General features: G+C 33.1%; 1 protein-coding gene across 1 annotated transcript; it reads left to right on the top strand.

Annotated features, from left to right (window-relative positions):
* The first annotated feature begins 74 nt into the window (after positions 1-74).
* LOC134282163 (uncharacterized) lies at positions 75-19,886 on the top strand. Its single transcript, XM_062764603.1, has 12 exons — positions 75-168; positions 337-345; positions 9,130-9,254; positions 10,475-10,721; positions 11,668-11,807; positions 13,202-13,442; positions 13,607-13,894; positions 14,015-14,036; positions 15,651-15,703; positions 16,584-16,602; positions 19,447-19,560; positions 19,731-19,886. The coding sequence occupies exons 1-12, from the start codon at positions 75-77 to the stop codon at positions 19,792-19,794; spliced, it is 1,416 nt and encodes a 471-aa protein (XP_062620587.1). The 3' UTR covers positions 19,795-19,886.
* The last annotated feature ends 1,288 nt before the right edge of the window (positions 19,887-21,174 follow it).

Genomic DNA, 21,174 nt, shown 5'->3' with positions numbered 1-21,174 from the left:
ATTGGAAGAAAAGAGGATTAGGGAAGAAAAGAGCCTTCAAGGACTTTTTACAGATAGGCCTATTTATAAAGTGTATGTATATTGTCGCGTCCCTTTGTCGCCTGAAGAAAAACAATCTCAAGAAAAAGGAGAGGGAAACCAAGAGGGATGGATCCATCCTTCGTATAGGTAAAAGACATAGAAAAAACTAAAGAAGAAAAAAACTTAGGAACCCAAGAGGAAACTACCCCGACCAGTGATAAGGCACAGGAGAAGAAAAAGAAAATGTAAATGTATTTTTTTTCATTCTGAATAAAAATTCCCTTGTTATTGTGTATTAGTGTTCTTTGTTTTCAGAAAATCCAGGTTTGTTATTGTTTTGAGGAAATCCAGTTTGAACTGGTTAGGCTAGACTGTCTAGACTGTGAAGCGTGACGTCATAATGACATTCTTGAAACGCTGCCAAAAACGTAGTAGCAGCGTTGTGAATCGTAGTAGCAGCGTATATAGTATAATGTAAACACAGTGTAAACACCCCAGTCTAGGGAGCTATGTAATGAATTGACCAGGCTATCCCAGCCCCCAATCTGTACTCTCTTGACCAGGCTATCCCCCAAGGGGCTGTACTCAGTTGACCCGGCTATCCCCCCAGCCCCCAAAAGTGCACTTAGTTGACCCGGCCAACCAGACGGCTTATACTACTAACGGCCTATGCCAAGGGGAAATAATTATGACCCCTGGGGGTAGGGCGGGGCCATAATGGCTGATCAAAGTTTTAAATAGGTATATATATAGGACATTTTTTTAAAATCTTATTTTCCAGAACCACTGGACCAGGAAAGATGAAACTCATGTGGAAGCAATCTAACGTTATGTAGATTCAAGTTTGTTCAAATCATGACCCCATGGGGGAAGGGTTTGGCCATAATTGCTGATCAAAGTTTTTCATAGGAATATAAAGGAAAAATCATTAGAAAATTTTTCCCCAAAACCACTGGGCCAGGAAAGGTGAAACTAACAGTGGAGCATTCTCAGTTAGTGTAGATTCAAATTTGTTCAAGTCATGACCCCCCGAGGATAGGGCGGGGCCACAATGGCTGATCAAAGTTAAATATGTTTGTGTTTTTGAACTAGCCCATGTGCTCAGGTGAGCGATGGGGCCCATTGGCCTCTTGTATTTTATTGATGTAGTAATAAAAAAGGGTCAATGAGGCACCCTTAGAAGAGATGAGGGAGGGCTTGAGAACCAAGAAATTAGTTTTAATGGCCTTAAGCGTTATTACTGTTGTATATGCATTGCATGGAGTGTAAAAGAGAACAAATAATTTCTTCACTCTGGAAACAAGACGCCCTTATTTCCTCCGAGATAGATTTTTTTTCGAATTTTCAAAAAATGGGCATCATGACCCTTCCTGACAAATATAATTATGTTTCTGTCTCTAAACATATATATAGCTGTTGTCGCAAACACTCTGCAAAATCAATGGGTAGAATTATTCTGTTCATGTGCTGTCCATGGGAACGCTCCGGAGCTATGATAGAAAAAAGGCAAGAAAGATTGCCCAGTTGTTCTATATTTCTTTGAACATTTAGCCAGCATATATACAAGTTTGACTAATTTTAGTGAAATTTTCTTTAAAGATATAAGATATAATTTAAGCTTCAACAAACACTCCTAAGGCATTTTGGACCTGTGTTCTAAGCATGGGTTAATTGGGGTGTATTGGGTTTCTATAGTTGTTTTGTGTGATTGGGGCACTAGAGACAACAGATAACAGAAATATTCAATGGTTTTCAATACCGTAATCATGGGAATGGCGGACATGTCTAGGTGGTGAAAAACATACAATTTTAGAAAAATACGCATAGAATTGCTGCCAACAAAACAAATAGTTGTACCCATGACGTTCAACTACATGTATCTGTACATATACAATAAATGTCGTGTTATTGTTTTATTAGACCTGCAGCTGTGCAGTCCTGCAAGTGTATTATGCACATTGCTGCTGCAAGACATTGCAAGAGACAACCAAATTGAATGCATTTCAAGACAGCTTAGCAACAGAAGGTGCCATGGGTCATGTTTTATGAAAAAGCAAGAAGTATTTATTAAGATATTGAGAATTTTATCTTATACGAGTTTCACTTGGTTGAACACAAAAGCAAACCCTTAAGCAACGGAGGGATGTAATATGTATATTTCAAAGCAACGACATTATAAACTTAATGTTCTTATGCCAATTTTTAATACTATTTTTATATGTAATGATAACCGATTCACTATTTTCCCACGTTTTTATCATGTGATTCTTAAGTGTATTAATATCTGAACCATGCATGCAGTCTCCATTAAACAGTAAATCACACGTGTTTTCACTCCAATATCCTTTAAAACTAGGATACCATAGGCAGGCTATGTAAAAAAAAAACAAGCATTCTGAAAGTATTGCATTAGCAAGACTATTCCCCTCCCGGCAAGAGTAAGCTGTTTCCCACTAAAAATTAAAAAAAATACCATAATTCCATTAAAAATCATTGAAACAGAAAATTAAACTTGATCTATAACTCATGAAGGTTAAGTGACATACAAAAAATCAGCTCAATATCTGCAAGCGTTTATAAAAAAAAATGCGGTAAACCAAGTGGGACTGTATAACGGAAAGCTAGACAGACTCGTAAGAAATCTTTATCCCCTCCGATTAAACCGATCAAGTGCTAGTGTTTAGCATGTATACTTATATTATAGATTAATACATAATTCTTTTATATAAATATTACAAAAAACATTGCGATTTGACACGAATCATTCAATACAAATAAATAACTCGCATATTCTATTTGTTATTCAGAAAAATGGAGACCCGACCTTCGATCCTCTTTAAAATGCTTACTCCTCCAAGGCACCTGTTCCAAACTCTGATGATTTAGAGGTTCGAGTTTGCTCTGCTCCTATTTTGTATATTTTGGACTTTTAATCTTGAATACTGTTAGTTATCTCAAGATAGCAGACTTATTTTTGTATTCATATGATCTGATTATACAATCTATTGGAATTCCCATTGGTACAAATTGCGCTCCGTTATTAGCAGACCTATTTTTGTATTTCTATGAAGCAAAATTTGTTCAAAATTTTATGCGTAAAAAGAAGAAACATTTGATGAGCCTTCAACTCGAGATTTTGATATATCGACTACGTATTATCAATTAAAAATGGTTATTTCCAATATTATACTTTCATGTAAATTAGTTGAATATGACTGGTCGAGAAACATTTGTTAAAAAACACTATTACCCGCTGAATAATGAAGCCACGCCCTCCAGTGTAGCAATAGTCAACATTGCTTGACGACGGGTGGTATTCCAAAAAATAGCGACTGCGCAGAATTTATGCGCGCACGGTTCTCTGTAATATATATTTGTATAAAACATTCAGTATAATATGATAAATATGGCATGTAGTTGAGTGTAACATTGAACATTTTCACCCCTCGAAAACAATTGCGCCTCGGTTGACAATGGTCTTCTTGGGGTGAAAATTTTCAATGTTACACTCAACTACATGCAATATTTATATATTACTATGTCAATACGATATATCCTGGTAAGCTTGAGATAAAAGATACCACAGAGTCTGGCACATCTGTTTCACACTTCGATGTTTACTCGAAGCTAATGGAAATTGTCCAAAAGTTCTTTGGAATTGTTGAGTATCCACATCGAGGTTCGTATTTTGGGGTTACACACGTGTCCCCGTTGGTATAGTGAAAACATGTCACGTGACCTTTCCAGAATTGAACATTACATTGAGATATATTCTCTTTCTTGTTTTATGTCCGTTTTTTTTTTTAAGGTTGAATTACATTTTTTTCGTTACTAGGGCGGGTATGATCTTCAGCCAGTCTGTCAAATATTCATGTCTATCATCTGGGTAACAGATGTATGACTGACTTCGCGATTTATAAAGGGTAAACTGCCATGTTATTTTATTTCTCATAAACTAAGTTGAAATAAGCTTTATACCTTATTATTTAATTTCAATGCAGACAAAGTCCACTCATAGTCCACTCCAAAAAATCTTATGTGTCATTGGCTTCTTTACGATTTTGATATTTTACATGCCAGAAAAACGTCAGAACCGACGTCATTATGGAAATCGCAGTCTCCAACCGGAGGCGGCATTCTTGAGTTGATTTAAATTTAGATACTTGCGAATCGAATTGATTTGCACTTTTTTCAAGGGGAGAGGGGGCATATACTTCTCTAATTGTCGATTATAATTTTCTCATTAGATCAATGAGCTACAGATAAGCAGTGTGGCAACACACTTTGAAAAAATTACGCACTTTGAAAAAAAAAATCAAAGTGCGTTAAAATTGGGACAAAATAAAAAAAAATATTTCAAAGTGCGTTAAATTTTTGACAGACTCAACGCACTTTCAAAAAAAAAAATTTCGAAGTGAGTTAAGAGTGTTCATTAACATTTTTACCAAGGGGAAATTTAACGCACTTTAAAAAAAAAATGTAGAAAACAAAAATTCTAGACTAAGATTTTAGTAATTGAGAGAATTAATTTGTAATGATTATATCTTTCGGAAAACCTTTAATTTACATGTACTGATTTAACTTCATTGAGAACAAGGGGATGATGAGCAGAAGGTCTCTCAGTCCAACTCTCTTTTTACATAGCTGACGGTAGCAAATTGAACGTGGACAACTTTCAATAAATAAATGCATGCAAACTGGAAAAAATTAAGAACAATAAAACATTTAAGAGAGAAAGAATTTTGAAATCATGAAGAAAGTATGGAAAAATCAAAATCGCTCATTTTCACATCCCGAAGTGACTTTTACAACGAAAAGTTATCCAACAGGTTCAATTATTTTTCATACCTAAGATTTGCAAGAATATCGACCATACACATATTTTTCAAAGTGCGTTAAGATGTTCGATATTAACGCACTTTGAAAAGAAATTTTATTTTTTCAAAGTGTGTTGATTTGGTCCCAAATTTAACGCACTTTGCAATTTTTAGGTCACCTGAGTAAACTCAGGTGACCTATTGCTATCTGTTTTCGTCCGTCGTCGTGCGTCGTGCGTCGTCCGTTAACATTTGAACATTTTCAGCTTCTTCTCTGCAACCACTGAACCAATTTCAACCAAATTTGGCACAAAGCATCTATGGGTGAAGGGAAACAAAAATTGTGAATTTCATGGTCCCTGCCCCCCTTGGGCCTGGGGGGTGGGGCAAAAACCACTAAAATTAATGCAATCTTTAAAAATCTTCTTTACTCCTGGACATCAAGAAGTTAAACTGTTTGCATGATTGTAACCAGCATTGAGTCCTCTACCAAAATTGTGAAATTTATGGCCCCAGGGTCAGGGGTTCTAGTGCTAGGGTGGGGCTAAATAAGTATATTGTGAAAATGCATTATTCCTTTGAAAATCTTCTTCTCTGCTCCTGGGTATTAAGTAAACTAACTAAGTGCATAGTTATGATGAGCAAGAGTGCCTCTACCAAAATTGTGAATTTTATGGCCCCAGGGTCAGGGGTTCTGGTGTTAGGGTGGGGCTCTATAGATTATATAGTGAAAATTCATGAATTCTGTGAAAATCTTCTTCTCTGCTCCTGAGTGTTAAATAAACTAACTAAGTGCATAGTTATGATGTGTAAGAGTGCCTCAACCAAAATTGTGAAATTTATGGCCCCAGGGTCAGGGGTTCTAGTGTTAGGGTGGGGCTCTATTGATTATATAATGGAAATACATGAATTCTTTGAAAAAATGTCTTTTCTGCTCCTAGGAATTAAATAAACTCAGTGCATAGTTATGATGAGCAAGAGTGCCTCTACCAAAATTGTGAATTTTATGGCCCTAGGGTCAGGGGTTCTAGTGATTGGGTGGGGCTCTATTGATTATATAGTGAAAATACATTAAATCTTTGAAAATTTTCTTCTCTGCTCTTGGGTATTAAGCAGATGAACTACCTATGTAGTTATGATGAGCAAGGACCCTAATCTTCCAGAATTGTGAATTTCAAGGCCCCAGGGTCAGGGGTACCATAGAGGGGGGGGGGTGTACTTATATACTGAAACTGGATGAATTTTTTGAGATCTGCTCCTTGCAATTGGTATTAATCAAATATTTTTGAAAAGCAAGGGTGCCTTTTCAAAAATTGTGCAATGTGTGGATCTAGGCCTAAGGGTCAGGGGTTCATGTGTGATAGGGGCATTACTGATTATTGCTGAATATTACTGATTACTTGAAATGCATTTTTTGTTCCCCCACCCTGCCTATGGGTATCAAGTAAACAAACTAAGCAACTGGTAAGTGTATTGTTATGATGATCAAATGGTGCCTCTTTCAAAATTGTGAATGCCATAGCATCTTGCTTAAAACATGAATCAAATTAAATCGCTGGAAAGTTGTTGCATAATGCTCAGGTGACCTATAAGGCCCATGGGCCTCTTGTTTTTTCAAAGTGCGTAATTGTTCAAAGTGCGTTGTAGCAAAGCAGTTATACGAAGTTTTATGTAAATACTTGTCTCGATCTTTCTTTTTTTGCTTAACTGGTTCACTTATATTTTTTGCCTGGCTTATTGCTTGAAGAACAATTGCCGGCTTATGTCAGCCTGTTCAAGGCAGGAAGTCCACCCCATAGTCGCCAAATTAAAGTAAGGCGTAAAAATATAGTATGTACTCTGAGCCGCTTTTAGACTATAGATAAAGCAACAAAAATAAAAGGAACTTTTATCTATACAAATAAAAATCAGCCTTAATAACTGAAAACTCCAGTCCTAAGTCAAGCAACAGTGTTTATTTGCCTAAGGTTTTTGATTGTCGGTGTTATCTTTGCCTAGTTCTCTACAGAGATGAAGAAAATGTAAACCTATAGGGTTTAGCACAGACATATTGTTTGAACATTTTAAACTTAGACAATATTAATATCATAATCATTTTTAGTTATTAGTAGTGAAAGTAAAATGATATAAAGGATTATTAAATCAGAATGTATATTTTTAGTGACTCAAAATTGGTGACTTTATAATTGGAAAAAGTACTTTAATTTTGTACACTATTATTATCTTGTTAAAACAAATTGGATTTTGTTGTTGTTCCGATGCACTATAATTTTGTAAATCACTTTGTAATGAAATTGATCCGAATAGACCAATCAAGCCCATCGATAGTAAGTAATAAAATTTGAACGGAAATGCTTGGGTATCATTAAGAGTTTTGACTTAGAGCAATAAAATTGGGAACTTTGAAGTAAATAAGTAAAAGAGCTTAAGGCTAGAACTCCTGTGGTGCAGATATGGGGACTGAGCCCATAAATATTAGTAACATGTATTTAACTGCATTTGAGGGTGGTGCCATGTTGGGGTTCATAGGTTAACGGACAGACCTACGGACAAAGCGTAGGTGTTTGGTGATGGTGAATTGTATTTAATTTCTAAACAAAATGCAAACTCATTTTTTTCTTTTATTCGAAAAAGGAAACAAAATAGAATCAAAAGTAACTGTTATCAGAGAATAGTTTTAGACATCTTTTTATTACTTACTAAAAAAATACTATGTGATTTTAAACCCATAGGCATTCAAAATTAGGCAATTGCTTTCGAAAAGCAAGAATGTCGCCAGCGTGGCGCAGTGATTATAGAGCGTCTTCTCTAGAATCGCGGAGTAAGGATTGCGTCCGAATCACACTGTGGGACGTGGAGACCTGTCCTTCGGATGAGATCATATAAACCTAGGTCCCGTGTTGCAGTAGGTGTTTGCACGAAAAAGATCTCTCACTGCCCAATGGCCTTAAGTGCCAAGTGTAGGATAAAATTTGCATCTCTCCACCTGCAATTGGTTGCGTCTCCATATGAGTGAAAATTTTTAGAGAGGGACGTTAAACAATATACAAACAAAGATAAAAAAAATTGCGCTGTTATTATTTTATCATTTGTCGCCGGCATGGCGCATTAGAAAGAGCCTCTGCTCTAGCGTCGTGGAGTAAGGATTTGATTCTTTTTTCGTCGGGTTGAATCCTACCGTGGGACGTGGAGAAAGGTTCTCTGGATGAGTCCATATAAACCGAGATCCAGTGTCGCAGTAGATGCTGTCACGAAAAAGATTCTTCATTGATCAAAGGCCTTGATGAGTGCTGAGCAAAGGTCAAAATTTGCAGGTCTCCACCGGCAAATGGTAGCGTAAAATCCATATTACATAATTAGTGAAAAAGTCTCGAGAGGAACTGTATACAGCAAACAAATAGAATTCATATACATATTGTCCCCTATACTATTTTATTGTGATTATTCCCTATTTTTTGTGAAAAATTTCACTCAATTGTCCTCCATTGAGGTTTTAGAATAATTTTATAAACGCGTCCTTTCTTTTATTATGATAAGGTACATGTATACATACGTCATTCACAAATATTTTTTGTATTGTTATGATTTATACAGGAATGTCCCCTATTTAATAAAACTAAAGCAAGGAAAAATGTTTTTTTTTTTCAAAACGATGTGAGATGTGTTATTATATCCGCTAACTGCACTTGAGCAACTACGTTCTGTAGATTGAAAAAAAAATAAAATCAACTTTCGCATAGTGCACCGTCATCGTGTGGCCAGTAGGAATTTTCAGGTTTTCTTTTTTTGTTTCAATACTGTTCCTTATCTCCATATCCTTTATGTATTCGATACTTATATTCACGTTCTCTAATTTTCAATTTTTATAATTGTTTATTTCGTTTATCTTTATTGTGAATTTAGCGCCCTTCGGTATTGGTGTGCTTAATAGAGGTAGCAGCCGTTTGTGACGTTTGAACGTTAAGTAACGCAACTGAGCATTGCGTGGGGAAAAAACAAAAAAATTCATTTAATTTAACAGGGTAGTTGTTTTTTTTGTTTTTTTTAATTTTAATTGAATGGAAAAAGTATACATTTATGTGTTCCTAAATATTGAAAATGCATCGTACTGAGTGTGTAATTACCGCGCGGTGACAAGGTTTAGCATGTATTATATAGATTTGAGCGTCGTAGATTTCTAATGGATTTCATAAAGAAAATTACACTGAATGTTGATATTTAATTATAATGGGTTTATGTTGTTCTAATATGATGATAATTTTTTGTTAAATGTTTGATGTTTTTTAAACAGATGACATTACATTTCGTCGGGGAAATATCAAGATTCAAACAAATAGCCAGAATTCTTTTCGTGTGGGAGATGTTGTGGAGCTAGAGTTTAATGGTGACGTTGAAGGGATAATTAGCTTAACAGAGGTACGTCAAAATATTATGTATATAAATGTTTCTAATCTTTTGACAACATATTCAAGTAGATAATAGGAATGGCGAATATGCAATGTTTCTGGCCAAAAAATCCTGCAGTAAAAATAATTTCACATGTTTTTATTACATTACACATGTACAGTGACTCATTCCAAATTCTTAAAACAAGAAACCAATGGGCCACAACGCCAACTTTTCTTACCTCAGCAGATTTTTAAAAACATATTTCTATGTAAAACTTTGGTCTCCTTTCTTTACCCCAACCTTGGTTAATAAGAAGCTTTTATTTCTATCTGACTGAGTAGTTGTAGAGAAGATTTTTTGAAAAAAAAAATTGTTCGATTGAACTATATTCAATTAAACCCAAGGATGTGGTAGTATTTTGATAAGAAAAATGGAAATGCAAGTTTTTACATTCAATACAAACAACGTTAATTTATTCCGCTGTTTTGAAAACAACAGTAGTGACAGAAAGTGTTGATTATTTGTTTGTTTGTTTGTTTGTTTGAAGTCCCTTTGAGAAATTTTCACTCATTTTATAACCCCACGACTTGCCAATAGAGGGAGGCCAATTAATTAAGAATTGTATTCGGTACTTTCTGCCATTGAGAAGTAAAGATTCTTTTTCGTCCCAACACCTACTGTCACACGGGACACAATATCTTCGTGTCGCTGTGAGATTCGATCTCACGACTGTAAAGCAAACGTTATTCATTATAAAAGTTTAACGCTTGGTACTTTGAAACATACACTTTACACTAGAGATTTTAATGCAAGTTTTTCTTGATAATAAAACACAAAAAAATAAAAGTCTTCTTTGGAAGTACATATCGATAATTTTACAAGTTCAGAGCATACATGATACAGTAAAGGAATAGATATTGAACACCTAAAACAAAATTCTCTCAAGTAACCGTTTTTATCTTCATCATCTTTCAACCACAGTCCCACTGGGACATCATTACTTGTGTCAATATAGTTGTCAATAAAGACCTTAAATCGACCATTCTAAAAGTTCCTAAATATCAGAAATCCCAATCTTTCACTTTGTGACAGAACTTCATAGAATAAATAGGGTGAAAACCAAAAAATACTCAATTTCCAACACATAATTCTTTTTTTCTTTCCTTGACATTATTATATCAAATATAAGTCATAACTTATATTATAACCGCTCTTTTATATATATGTATATATATTTACTTTTAAAGAGTGTAAAGTGGTGCAAGAGAACAGAGGGAGAATTTCGTCCGATCAGCTTACAGGATGCACCTATGATCACTTTAGTACCTATCGGCGGAATATATTGCTCTCAAATTTCTCGAATTTTTTATCACATTGCACAAAATGACACTGACCTTGAAATCATGTGTGATTTGGATTTTTGGTTAAAAAACAAAAATAGATGCGCCGGGGGATATAATTCTCCAAAACTCATGATAAATACAAGCATTGAAGGTAAGATGAAGTCTAAATTTTATTCAAAGTATTTACTTCTGCAATAATTTAATTCTGGTTGTAACGCTGTATTTGATTGGATAAAAAATTTACTTCATATCGTATAAAATGGGTTGCCTACGTCACAATGACTTGCGTCAAAAACGTATCAATCCACCTGACGTTACATTCAAATTTTGTGCAGTTTGAAGTCATTTTGTTAGAACAATCATCTTTTGTTTCTTACATTAAATGAATGAAAATTAAATTATAAGCAATGAATTTAATAGCTACCCATTTTATACGGTATAAACTGGTTGGAACAGTTCACGCTTTTTTATAAACCGCTTCGCGGTTTATAAAGCGTAAACTGCCCCAACCCAGTTTATACCGTATAAAATGGGTAGCTCTTAAATTCATTCCTTAAATATAACTATTTTTATGATTGCGTGAATCATTTATCATATATTATTATACTTCTATTAAAATGTTTCCTATATAAAGTTCAGAGGCTAAAATAGATATTTTTTATAGTCTTAAAATTTCCATGCATAAAAAGCTATACCCCGGGGTATAGTTTTTGCTACCCAGCCCTCAGAAAATTTTCATGCAATTTTTGCCGCCAATTTTAATTTGCAGCGTTAAATCCATATAGTCTGATGATGTCATAATGACTTCAGTAGCATTTTGACGTCATCAGGATTTCAGCTTATTCTTGCGGTATTATCTAACTCCAAAGAAAATTTGAACCTTAGAAATTATAATATACATCAGTATAATAAAACACTTATCCACTGGTTGTGAGTGGGATAGCTCTTTCATCAAACCCTTGACAGGAACTATTCCCTTCGGGCAAGCCCTCGGGGAATAGTTCCCTGTCGCGGGTTTGATAAAAGAGCTATCCCACTCACAACCCATGGATAATTGTATATCAAAAATAACTTGAATAGTGAAATATTTCATACAGATAATGAATGGAGAATATCACAGATTATAATATACGACAAATTTGGTGTCATCAATCCTAACAATTTCAGCATAGAGGGAACTGGTAGGACGATTCATCTACTGTGTGTGGCTTCTGCTTTATCGACTACAAAAGCGCCGGTAGTTGCTTTTTCTTAGTCTCTTATGTGTTATGATATACCAGTACTGTATGTTATTGAATTTTTTTAGGAAATGGAAATTTCATTTTTAAGATAATCCAACATACCCCAAAAATGGACACAATGAAATATACATGTGCCTTTTTTGTTGTCCAAAAAAAGATAAATGAAATTTCTTTTTTGACCGTAGAATTTCATTGCATATTTTCTGAGTTGCTGATGTTGCTTCTTTTGTATATATTCTTTATATTCTAGAAATTAAAGATTCTGGGCTCTATAGTTTTTGCCCTGCCCAACCGTACCCCTGTCTGTTTGGTTTTTGTCTGTATGTCCGCAAGAACTTTAAATTTAACCTTGATCAAAACTTTTGATGATTAAACTTAGTATAAGTATTGCACATCTTAATTTCTTTGACAATTAAGACATATCTTTTAGTACCAACATGTTTGGACTCTTACTTTTGCATTTGTAGATTGACCTTATTTATTGGTATTGATGCTACCTAAAAGGTATTTCATACTTTACAAGAGTATTCATTGAGAAAAAAAATAAGTTTTAATATTTTTACCTTTTGACCTTTACCTTAGTGTTTGTCCGACTTTAGGAATTGCTTAGTCTTAGCCATAATTCTTCAACATTTAGCATTAGAACTTCCCGTTTTACAGGTGTATTTTACAGGACGTGACCTTCCTTTCCATACTAACAATTTTGAGTTTCACCTTGGAGTTTGATCTCTTAAAAAGAATTAACCTTGTCAATAATTTTCGCAAAGTTGGTGCTAATTCTTTACATCTGTATTTTTGTTACCTTCAGTTCTTCTGGATACCTTTAAATTTGGCTTATGTCCATCTTTAAAAAAATGGCCATAATTTTTAAACGGTTTTCGCTTCGGCTTTCATATTCATATTTATCGAGACAAGTCCTTTCTTTGGGTAACAACATTTTTAATTTCTTGACTTTGAATTCAACCACTTTTGCAACAGCTTACCAAACTTCCTTGGCCGTAGCTTTTGAATACTTGGTGCTAGGGCTTTCATGTTTCACAAGTGTATTCATAGGGACAGAACTTTCTTTTGGATACCAACAGATTTTATCTTTTGACCTAGAAAATTAAAACACTTTTGAAAAAGTTAAACCTTGGCAGTGCCTTTATGTTTCATATAGGTATTTCTTGTTTATAAGGCGCTTTTAAAAAACGTAGAAAAATAAGTTCAAAATGGTTGGTGCTAGGGCATACGTTTTCCATAGGTATATTCATTAAGTTTCTTTGAATAACAACAATTTTAATTTCGTGACCTTGACCTTGTTGTTTACTCGCTTTGAGAAACTTTGACCTTCTCTATAAGCAGCAAATCGCGGGCATCAGTGTTACACAGACACATCTTGCTATTAAAGGTGATGAACTGGTGTGTCAGAAAGAAGGACCATGTCACCTGGAGCAAAATTGTTCTTCAAGAAGAAGAAATAAAAGCTTTTGGGAATAATTCCGTGGAAGCTCTGAAATTCAGCAGGATAACTTACCATATCACACAATATGACAAAGTAGTTCAGTTCCTCTGTGAAATTTCTGCATCATCTTTGAACTCGTGTGGTTCTGGATTAAATTTGGTAAACGTTACAATTTCGAAAAACGAAGGTATGTTTTGAATGACAAGGTTTTTAAATACAATTTAAAGGTAGAACAATCAATTTCTGTAAGATTGCCTTATAAATTTGATAAATAACTGAAAAAAAATAAAATAAAATATCTTAACACTTAAATAACTTTTCTGCATGTATAATACTTTTTATCTCTTCTAGACAAAATTCAAGAAAGAATAGATATTACTGAAACGCAAGAGCCTATAATCACTAGTACCACAGTATTGCCGCTGGAATCAACTGAACATCAAGGCAGAACATATATTACTGAAACGCAAGATCCTAAAATCACTAGTACCACAGTATTGCCGCTGGAATCAACTGAACATCAGGGCATCAGTACTGTGTCAGTTTTGGCTGCCTTGTCAGTACTTTTGTTTGTCCTACTTACAGTAATAGTTCTGTTAGTGATTACAGCGTGCCGAAGAGGAAAATTTACATTCCTCGGTAAACTTTCATTATTTGTTCATTGACTTTCATTAACTTGACATGTTTCGGATCATTCAAATTGGTCTCCATTTAAAAATTAACATGCTTATAATTTATGCATATTTTTCTCCTTTTTAGGTTTTATAATTAAGATTAAACGGTAGGTATTTTCAAATAAAATTAGAGACTTGAGAAAGAAATAAAGCTCATTATTCCCTGAAACTTCAAGAGGTTGGATCAGGTGCAGAGGAGGAGTAAGCACCGCCTGTTTACTGCTCTCATCCGCCGTGGGCCCTATGTTTTGATCGGGTTGACGGAACATTCCGTAGTCAAATTCAATGTATACAAACAAAGGCCTAGGGATTGGTATGAACAGGTCAGCCAAAACACGACACAATGATTATTCTTATTGGCTAAGAAAATCATAATACTGACCTTAGAGTTTACTTAATGTCGAATTTGAACGAGGTTATTGAATTCCTGTAAAATCAATTTATTTGTCAGAAGTAAAATGTTAGGATATCTTTTAAACATTGGATTATCAATGGGTTTTTTTTCATTTTACCTGATAATGAACACACGGCGAGTGTGATCGGTTGACGATGGATAATTAGTGACATATATATGGCATGTGATTCAGGTCCGTGCATACTTGCTCCCAATCTGTATTTATAAATTGACTCTTGATTTTGATAACTGTTTGTTTTCTCGAAATTTTATCTCATTCAGTGTGGATATTTGTCCTTGCCTTTTAGTCCCCATTCTTCATTTTTTCATTAGAGGAAAATTCATAAATTCGTAGGGATAAGATTTCTAGGAAAAAAGTTTAAAAAAATATTTTTTTACACTGCTTTTTATCCATTGTCTGCATTCCATGAAAATTAAGAAAACTACAACTTCTCTTGAAACTTTTAACTCAAAGTTATTTTAAGGTTATAGAGGGATTTGGATTGAAAAGCTTTTACTCAAAGTATTACAATTTTAAACTCGGCATTGAGATATATCGACGACGAATTGTCAATTAACAACGGTACTTTCCATTCTTATGTCGATACTATATATGATGGTGAGCTTGAGACAAATGATACCACAGAGTTTGACCCAACTGTTTCATATCTGGATATCTAACTTGCAAAAGACATTAATGGTAATCTAACAGCCGAGCTCTAAGATAAACGTGATGACTTTAACTTTCAATTGTCAACTTCCCTTGCTTATTCAGGATTATATCTTTATCACCTGTATACAGAGTTTATATATCTCAGTTGATTCGATACGCATTAACATGCTTTAAGTATGAAAAATTTCTAAAATGAGATAAATTATTAACAAACAAGTTGATGAAACAAGAATATCAGCATTATCGTAAAGCCAAAATTTCATAAGTTCTATGTCAATACAATGACCTTGTCAGCATATAAAATTTATAATTAATTCAAATGCTGACTAGCGTTATTCAAACTAATTGTTAGTCCATTATTAATACACTGAATTGACGGCTGATTTTACTGTTATTTCTCGATCATGACAAGGAGCACTCGGCAGGTGTGACCGGTCAGCAGGGGATGCTCACTCCTCCATAGCACCTGATCCCACTTCTAATGTTTTGGAGGTCTGTGTTTGCTCTGGTGCTATTTTGAATTGTTTTTTTTTCTGGATTTTTGATCTAGAATACTGTTGGTTATCCCCATGTTTCATTTAAATACATAACTGTTTTATTGAATTGATTAAGGGGACTGAAGAAGTTTTAAACATAATCTTATATATTTTTCAGAGAAAAAAAGGACACCGGAGATGAAAAGGGGAATGAAAATAAAACAGATATTTGTAAGTAAATTGAAGCCTTCATTGAAAATGCAGGATTACATGTTTTTAATCAATGTCAGAATTAGGTAAATTTAAATGTATATTTTTTGACATCTTTGTTTATTGGGGAGTGTCCAAAGAGCGATAGACAATTGCATTACAATGCAATCAATCAAATGTCTCTAAAATAGTGAATTATTAAATCCTCTAAAGGAACATTGCTCGTAAAAGGAACATTAAAAAAATGTCGATATGACCTGTCCGTACGTATTCAAAATCCTGGATAATTTACGTATATAACTCTTGTAATTTATTTCTATAATAACATAATTTAGTCAATATCATATTCAAACATATCAATCAATTAAGACACAATACCTTAAAAAAATCAATTTTTAACGTTTATGATACCGGAGATAGAGGAGTGCTGACACAATTTTCAAAGGTACATCAATAGATTTTGCTGCAAAAATTGATATGATTATGGATTATCCTAGTAAGAGACAAAACAAATTCAAAAGTTAAAAAAAAAACCTATAACATTAGGATAGACATTGTTTGTATATGGCATAATAAATTCAGGACAGTTTCACTTCAGCTGCCAAAATAAGACGTCCCGAGTCACAATCATTTAATTCAGATTTAGGAACGTTAGGGATTATGGACAATGTAATGTTCTCTGTAAGAAACTAAATTTGAATGGAATTACAGAAAAGACCAAATTTATTGTTATTGCTTTCCTGACACAAATGTGGTTTTCCAAAGTATTGTAAATCATCTATGAGACGCCCAAAGCTTTATTGAAACACCCTCTTAGATATTGTGTAATAATATTCTTTGCTTTTACATATGTCTATACGGTAAAGTGGCTATCAATAAATTATTTTCATATTTATTCCAGCACTTCAAAAAGAAAGGAGGTTCGTATTTAATGCACAATTAATTGCTGATTTAATCCTTGTAATGTTCCATTTTTTATTTATTTTACTGTACTTGCATTCGCCCTATCCAGAGTATCTCTTGCAACAAATCAGTAACATTTGAATATAAATGAAATATTGATAAAAATTGCAATATTACTCTAGTTGAGATATGAAGTATTGAATAACCTTTTTATTACTGACAAGAACTTGATAATTAGTAAGGTATCTGTTGTCCTACTGTCTGATAGTCTCAAAAATAAATTACATGTTTCTTCATATTTTTTGGTCCAATTTCCCTAAAAGTTGATTCGCAAGTAAAAGCTTAATATTGCTTTACCTAGAAAAAGGTCAGTTTTATGTATGATTACATAATAAAAAAGAAATAGAGCATATCTCGTAAAATTTCACTTTTCTTGTAAGTTTGTAAGTTTCAACTCAACCAATGCCGTGGCTTTAATAAACCGAAAAAACCAAAACTAAAGACGTAGAAAACTTTTCTCTTCCACTACTGTAGGAACAATCCAGTAGATAATGTCAACAGTTTTCTAATTGTTTTATTTATTTTCAACTGAAGGGCCATGCTATTTTTCAAGAGGGGGTAATTCAAAAAAGTCAAAAGTAGGTGTCTTCTTCTCAAGAACCTTTTGTCCAACGGTTGAAACCAAGAAAAACCTTCCATAAGTAGTGTAAGTTCAGGTTTGTTCAAATAATGAATCCCCGGGGGGAATGGTGGGAGTGGGTGGGGTCACAAGGGGAGATCAGAGTTTTACATAGGAATGCATAGGAAACAATCATAAAAAAAATCAATTGGTCAAGAAATTAAAGCCATTATTATTGCAGCCCGGAGGACCGGGCTGCTCTATACATATAAGTTTAAGTGTTGGTGTATGGTGATTGGGGTGGGAGAAGTTATTCAGAATTAAAGGTTTTCTAAACATTGAAAATATTGTTAATCAGAATGTTCTTTCCCTCTCTAAATTAAGAGATACACAATATATTTACTTATATAAAATGTATATGTAAAAATAAATATGTTTTACATGTTTAATATATAAAGTTGCTTATCATATACTATCGAAAAAAAACGACAGATCCCTTTTTTTTAGAATATCGAATTTTACTTCTCGCATAAAAACGCACTCTGCATAGTTCCTATTTTATATTCTAAAATTGAAAATTAATACATTTTTGAATATAGGTGATACATGTGTCTAACTTCAATTTATATTTTATGCAGTCAACATTTACATGAGGAATTGATCAAGTTTAAAATGGTATCGTTTTTGTTTGATTTTTATCCGACTGTAAGTTTTCAAAATACTCGCGACTATCGTCGCCATCAATTAGACGCATGCCGTTTCACACATACCAAAGCGGTTCGATGATCAAGACTCATTTCCATTGCTTACTTTATATATTTCCCGAGCGACAATTGATGGTTACATCTATGTTTACTTGTACATACTGATATGAATGCATACTCAGGTAGTGTAGATTCAAATTTGTTCAAATCATGACCCCTCGGGAATGGATAGGGCCAAAAATGGAGATCAATGTTTTACATAAGAATATATAGGAAAAAATATTTCTTAAGACCAACAAAGCCATGATTACTCATAATAATATGGAAGTATCCTCATGTAGTGTGAATTCATGTGAGCAATGAGGCCCATAGGCTTCTTCTATCTACTCTTCTTCTTCTGCAGCTATTTAAATACTTATTTTTCAAGCCATGTTCAAATTTATGTCATATCTTTACATTTCAAATGAGAGGGGGTTAGAATTATTACCTTTGTCAATTGATGCATTTTGGGACCATGGCCCATGTTAACAAAAAACTCGCAATTTTACATAATATCTCAATATTTCTGATGATGAAAATTAAATTCTTGTCTGCTCTGGCATTTTGGGTCTTTGGTGGTATTTCATCCAAATAGTAAGTCACGTTGACATACTTTTAGAATTCCATAGCTAAATCTAAATAATAACTAGTTATTCAGATTGGAATTGGTCAGTTGATGCAAATTGGGTCTTTAGAATTTTTCAATTAAAAGATCACCTTGACCTTCCTTTGAATCTTAAGGCAATAACTGTTTATTTCAAAAATTGGAGGCTTCGAGTCATATGCCTCTGTCAGTTGAAGCATCTTTTAGTCTTTGGTTGGTGCCAGCCAAAATGTGAGTCATCCAGAACTGCATTTGGAGTCTTGGGAGTATAATTTGATATTACATTTACATCGACTAAAGACCATCATCCTTTTTAAATAGAAGCATCCGGGGCCCTCAAAATGTATCCAAAAAAAAGTACGTCTGAAATTTCAAGGCAAAATTTATATGGTTTTAAAAGTTAACAAACGAGCTATTCTTTACCTTTGACACCCTTTTATAGATTGTCCTGATATAAATAAAATAATATAATTTTTTTTTAAATTCCTCACTAATTATATGGACGGTGCATTCATTCTCATGATTTTTTTCTTTTTTTTAAATTAAAATTACAATAGGTCAATAACATAACATTTTACATGTATAAATATTAACAACATATCAGATATTAGTATCAGACAAAAAAAAATCAGATAATTCATGATATAGATTACTTCTGATCTAACCTTTCTTCCTAAGAACATCATTATGAAATAATGCATATATTTCAGTCTGTGTAGGGAATTTTTCACAGAAAATTTCTCACTCTGAAATCTACATTTCATTTACATTTATGCGTAGAAAAAAAACTAATAAATGCTATTAAATTATTTGAAAAAAAAAAAAATTTCATGCTTGAGTTTAAATTATTAAAGTGATCATATATTTTTGTACAATTGAAAAATATTCTTTCCAGGAAAAACAAAGACAGTTCAAAAATTAATATTGGTTTTGAAAGACAAAGTATTTACGAAAATGAGGATTTGAAGAATGAAAATGATGCTTCGACTGTAAAAACAGATAACGAATCGTGAGTTACACTTCTCATAAAAAAAATTAAAATATTGTATTTTGAATAAATCTTAAAATATAACATGTGTATGTGCAAGCAGGGTAGGGTGATACTATAGAATAAGATATTACATTTGAAAATACCCTGTTTAAGGATTGCCCACTTTAAGCCATAGATACTTTTTCCAGGTCTAAATATGAAGAGCTGAAAATAAGAGATAATCAACAGGAGTATGAGGAACTGAATTTATAGTAAAAAAAATTGCATCAATTGCAAGATGATTCATTGATTGATTGTTTGTTGTCAAACAAGATGAAGGACATTGACAAATACGGTTATGATAATAAGATATGTAATTTTGACTTATTTATCTTGAATGGTTGCCATTGATTATATGTATATATATGCATATTTCAGCAATTAACAAAAAAGTGTCTTGAAAAAGTGGTTTATTAATTTTTGTTCACGGCTTTTGCGGATTAAGTGTAGTAAAATAGTCGTTTGAAGTATTTGTTATGTATATGTTTAATTAACGACTACGTTTTGATTTAAACAACGGTCGTAATTTCTTATGGATTTACAATAATGTAGGTTTATAGTATGGCAAGACATTTGTTACATTTATATATTTTGTTTGAGTTGCATTGAGTTGTTTGTATCATTAGATTACATTATAATAAATTCTACAAATTTTTGCAGATATATATCTTGCTTACTTTATAATATGTACATTTCTATACATTTTATTAAATATTTTACTTGATTTTTTTTTTTTGCTAATTAAAATTGATATATCGGCAGCTGTCAAACATTCTGTTCAAAAGAAATCTTTTTTATCGTTTGCATTCTTTCATAATTAAAAATAATTTTAAACTTAAAAATGAAAGATAATTTAACCCACAGGATAAGCGTATTATGATTTATGTGAGCATCGCAATCGTTTAAAATGAACAAGCCATATGAGTTTTTGTTTTGAACATATTTTATTGTATAAACAAAAGGATTGGAAACAAGTTCTTTCAACTTACGAGTTCCTCTCCTTAATTATAACTATATGTCATGCAATTGAAATACATGTAGTACATTGAGATATAAATACAAAAGAGATACAAGTGAAATATTTGTTCAGAAATATAACAATTTAAAATCTACAAGATTCGTCAATAAATTTATGCACAGCAGCAAAAATATATGTGTTCCTAGCGTTTGGATAATTTCTGCAGGCAAAAAAGAAATGATAAACATCTTCATACTTTCCACATGAACATAAAGGGCTATTAATAATATTTCTTTTGTGTAAATCATAATTAAGTATACAGTTGTGTCTAAGTTTAGTATGGATTATATTTGTATAACGTTTGCCAAATGAAAAATAGATTGGGGGATTTTTTACTTCTGTAGTTAAGTTTTTTCGAAACGCATTGAGTGAGATAGCTTCCCTTGTTTCTGTCTTTAATAAATTCCAATGTTTCACAGCGTCAGGAATAAAAGATCTTTTATATAATTCTAATCTGCATCTTGGGGCAACGTATTGTTCCTTATTACGGGTATTATATTTTGAAATGTTTTCGCGCTTGCTTGGAACAATGTCATTCAAATATTCAGGTACACTACCATTATGAATTTTGTACA

The sequence above is a fragment of the Saccostrea cucullata genome, unplaced genomic scaffold, assembly GCF_032062105.1.
Source record: "Saccostrea cucullata isolate Sc308-1 unplaced genomic scaffold, CSIRO_AGI_Scuc_v1 ctg5594, whole genome shotgun sequence".
Classification (NCBI taxonomy): Eukaryota; Metazoa; Mollusca; class Bivalvia; order Ostreida; family Ostreidae; genus Saccostrea; species Saccostrea cuccullata.
The sequence above is the reverse complement of the archived record's forward strand: the minus strand, read 5'-3'. Positions and strand labels throughout refer to the sequence as shown.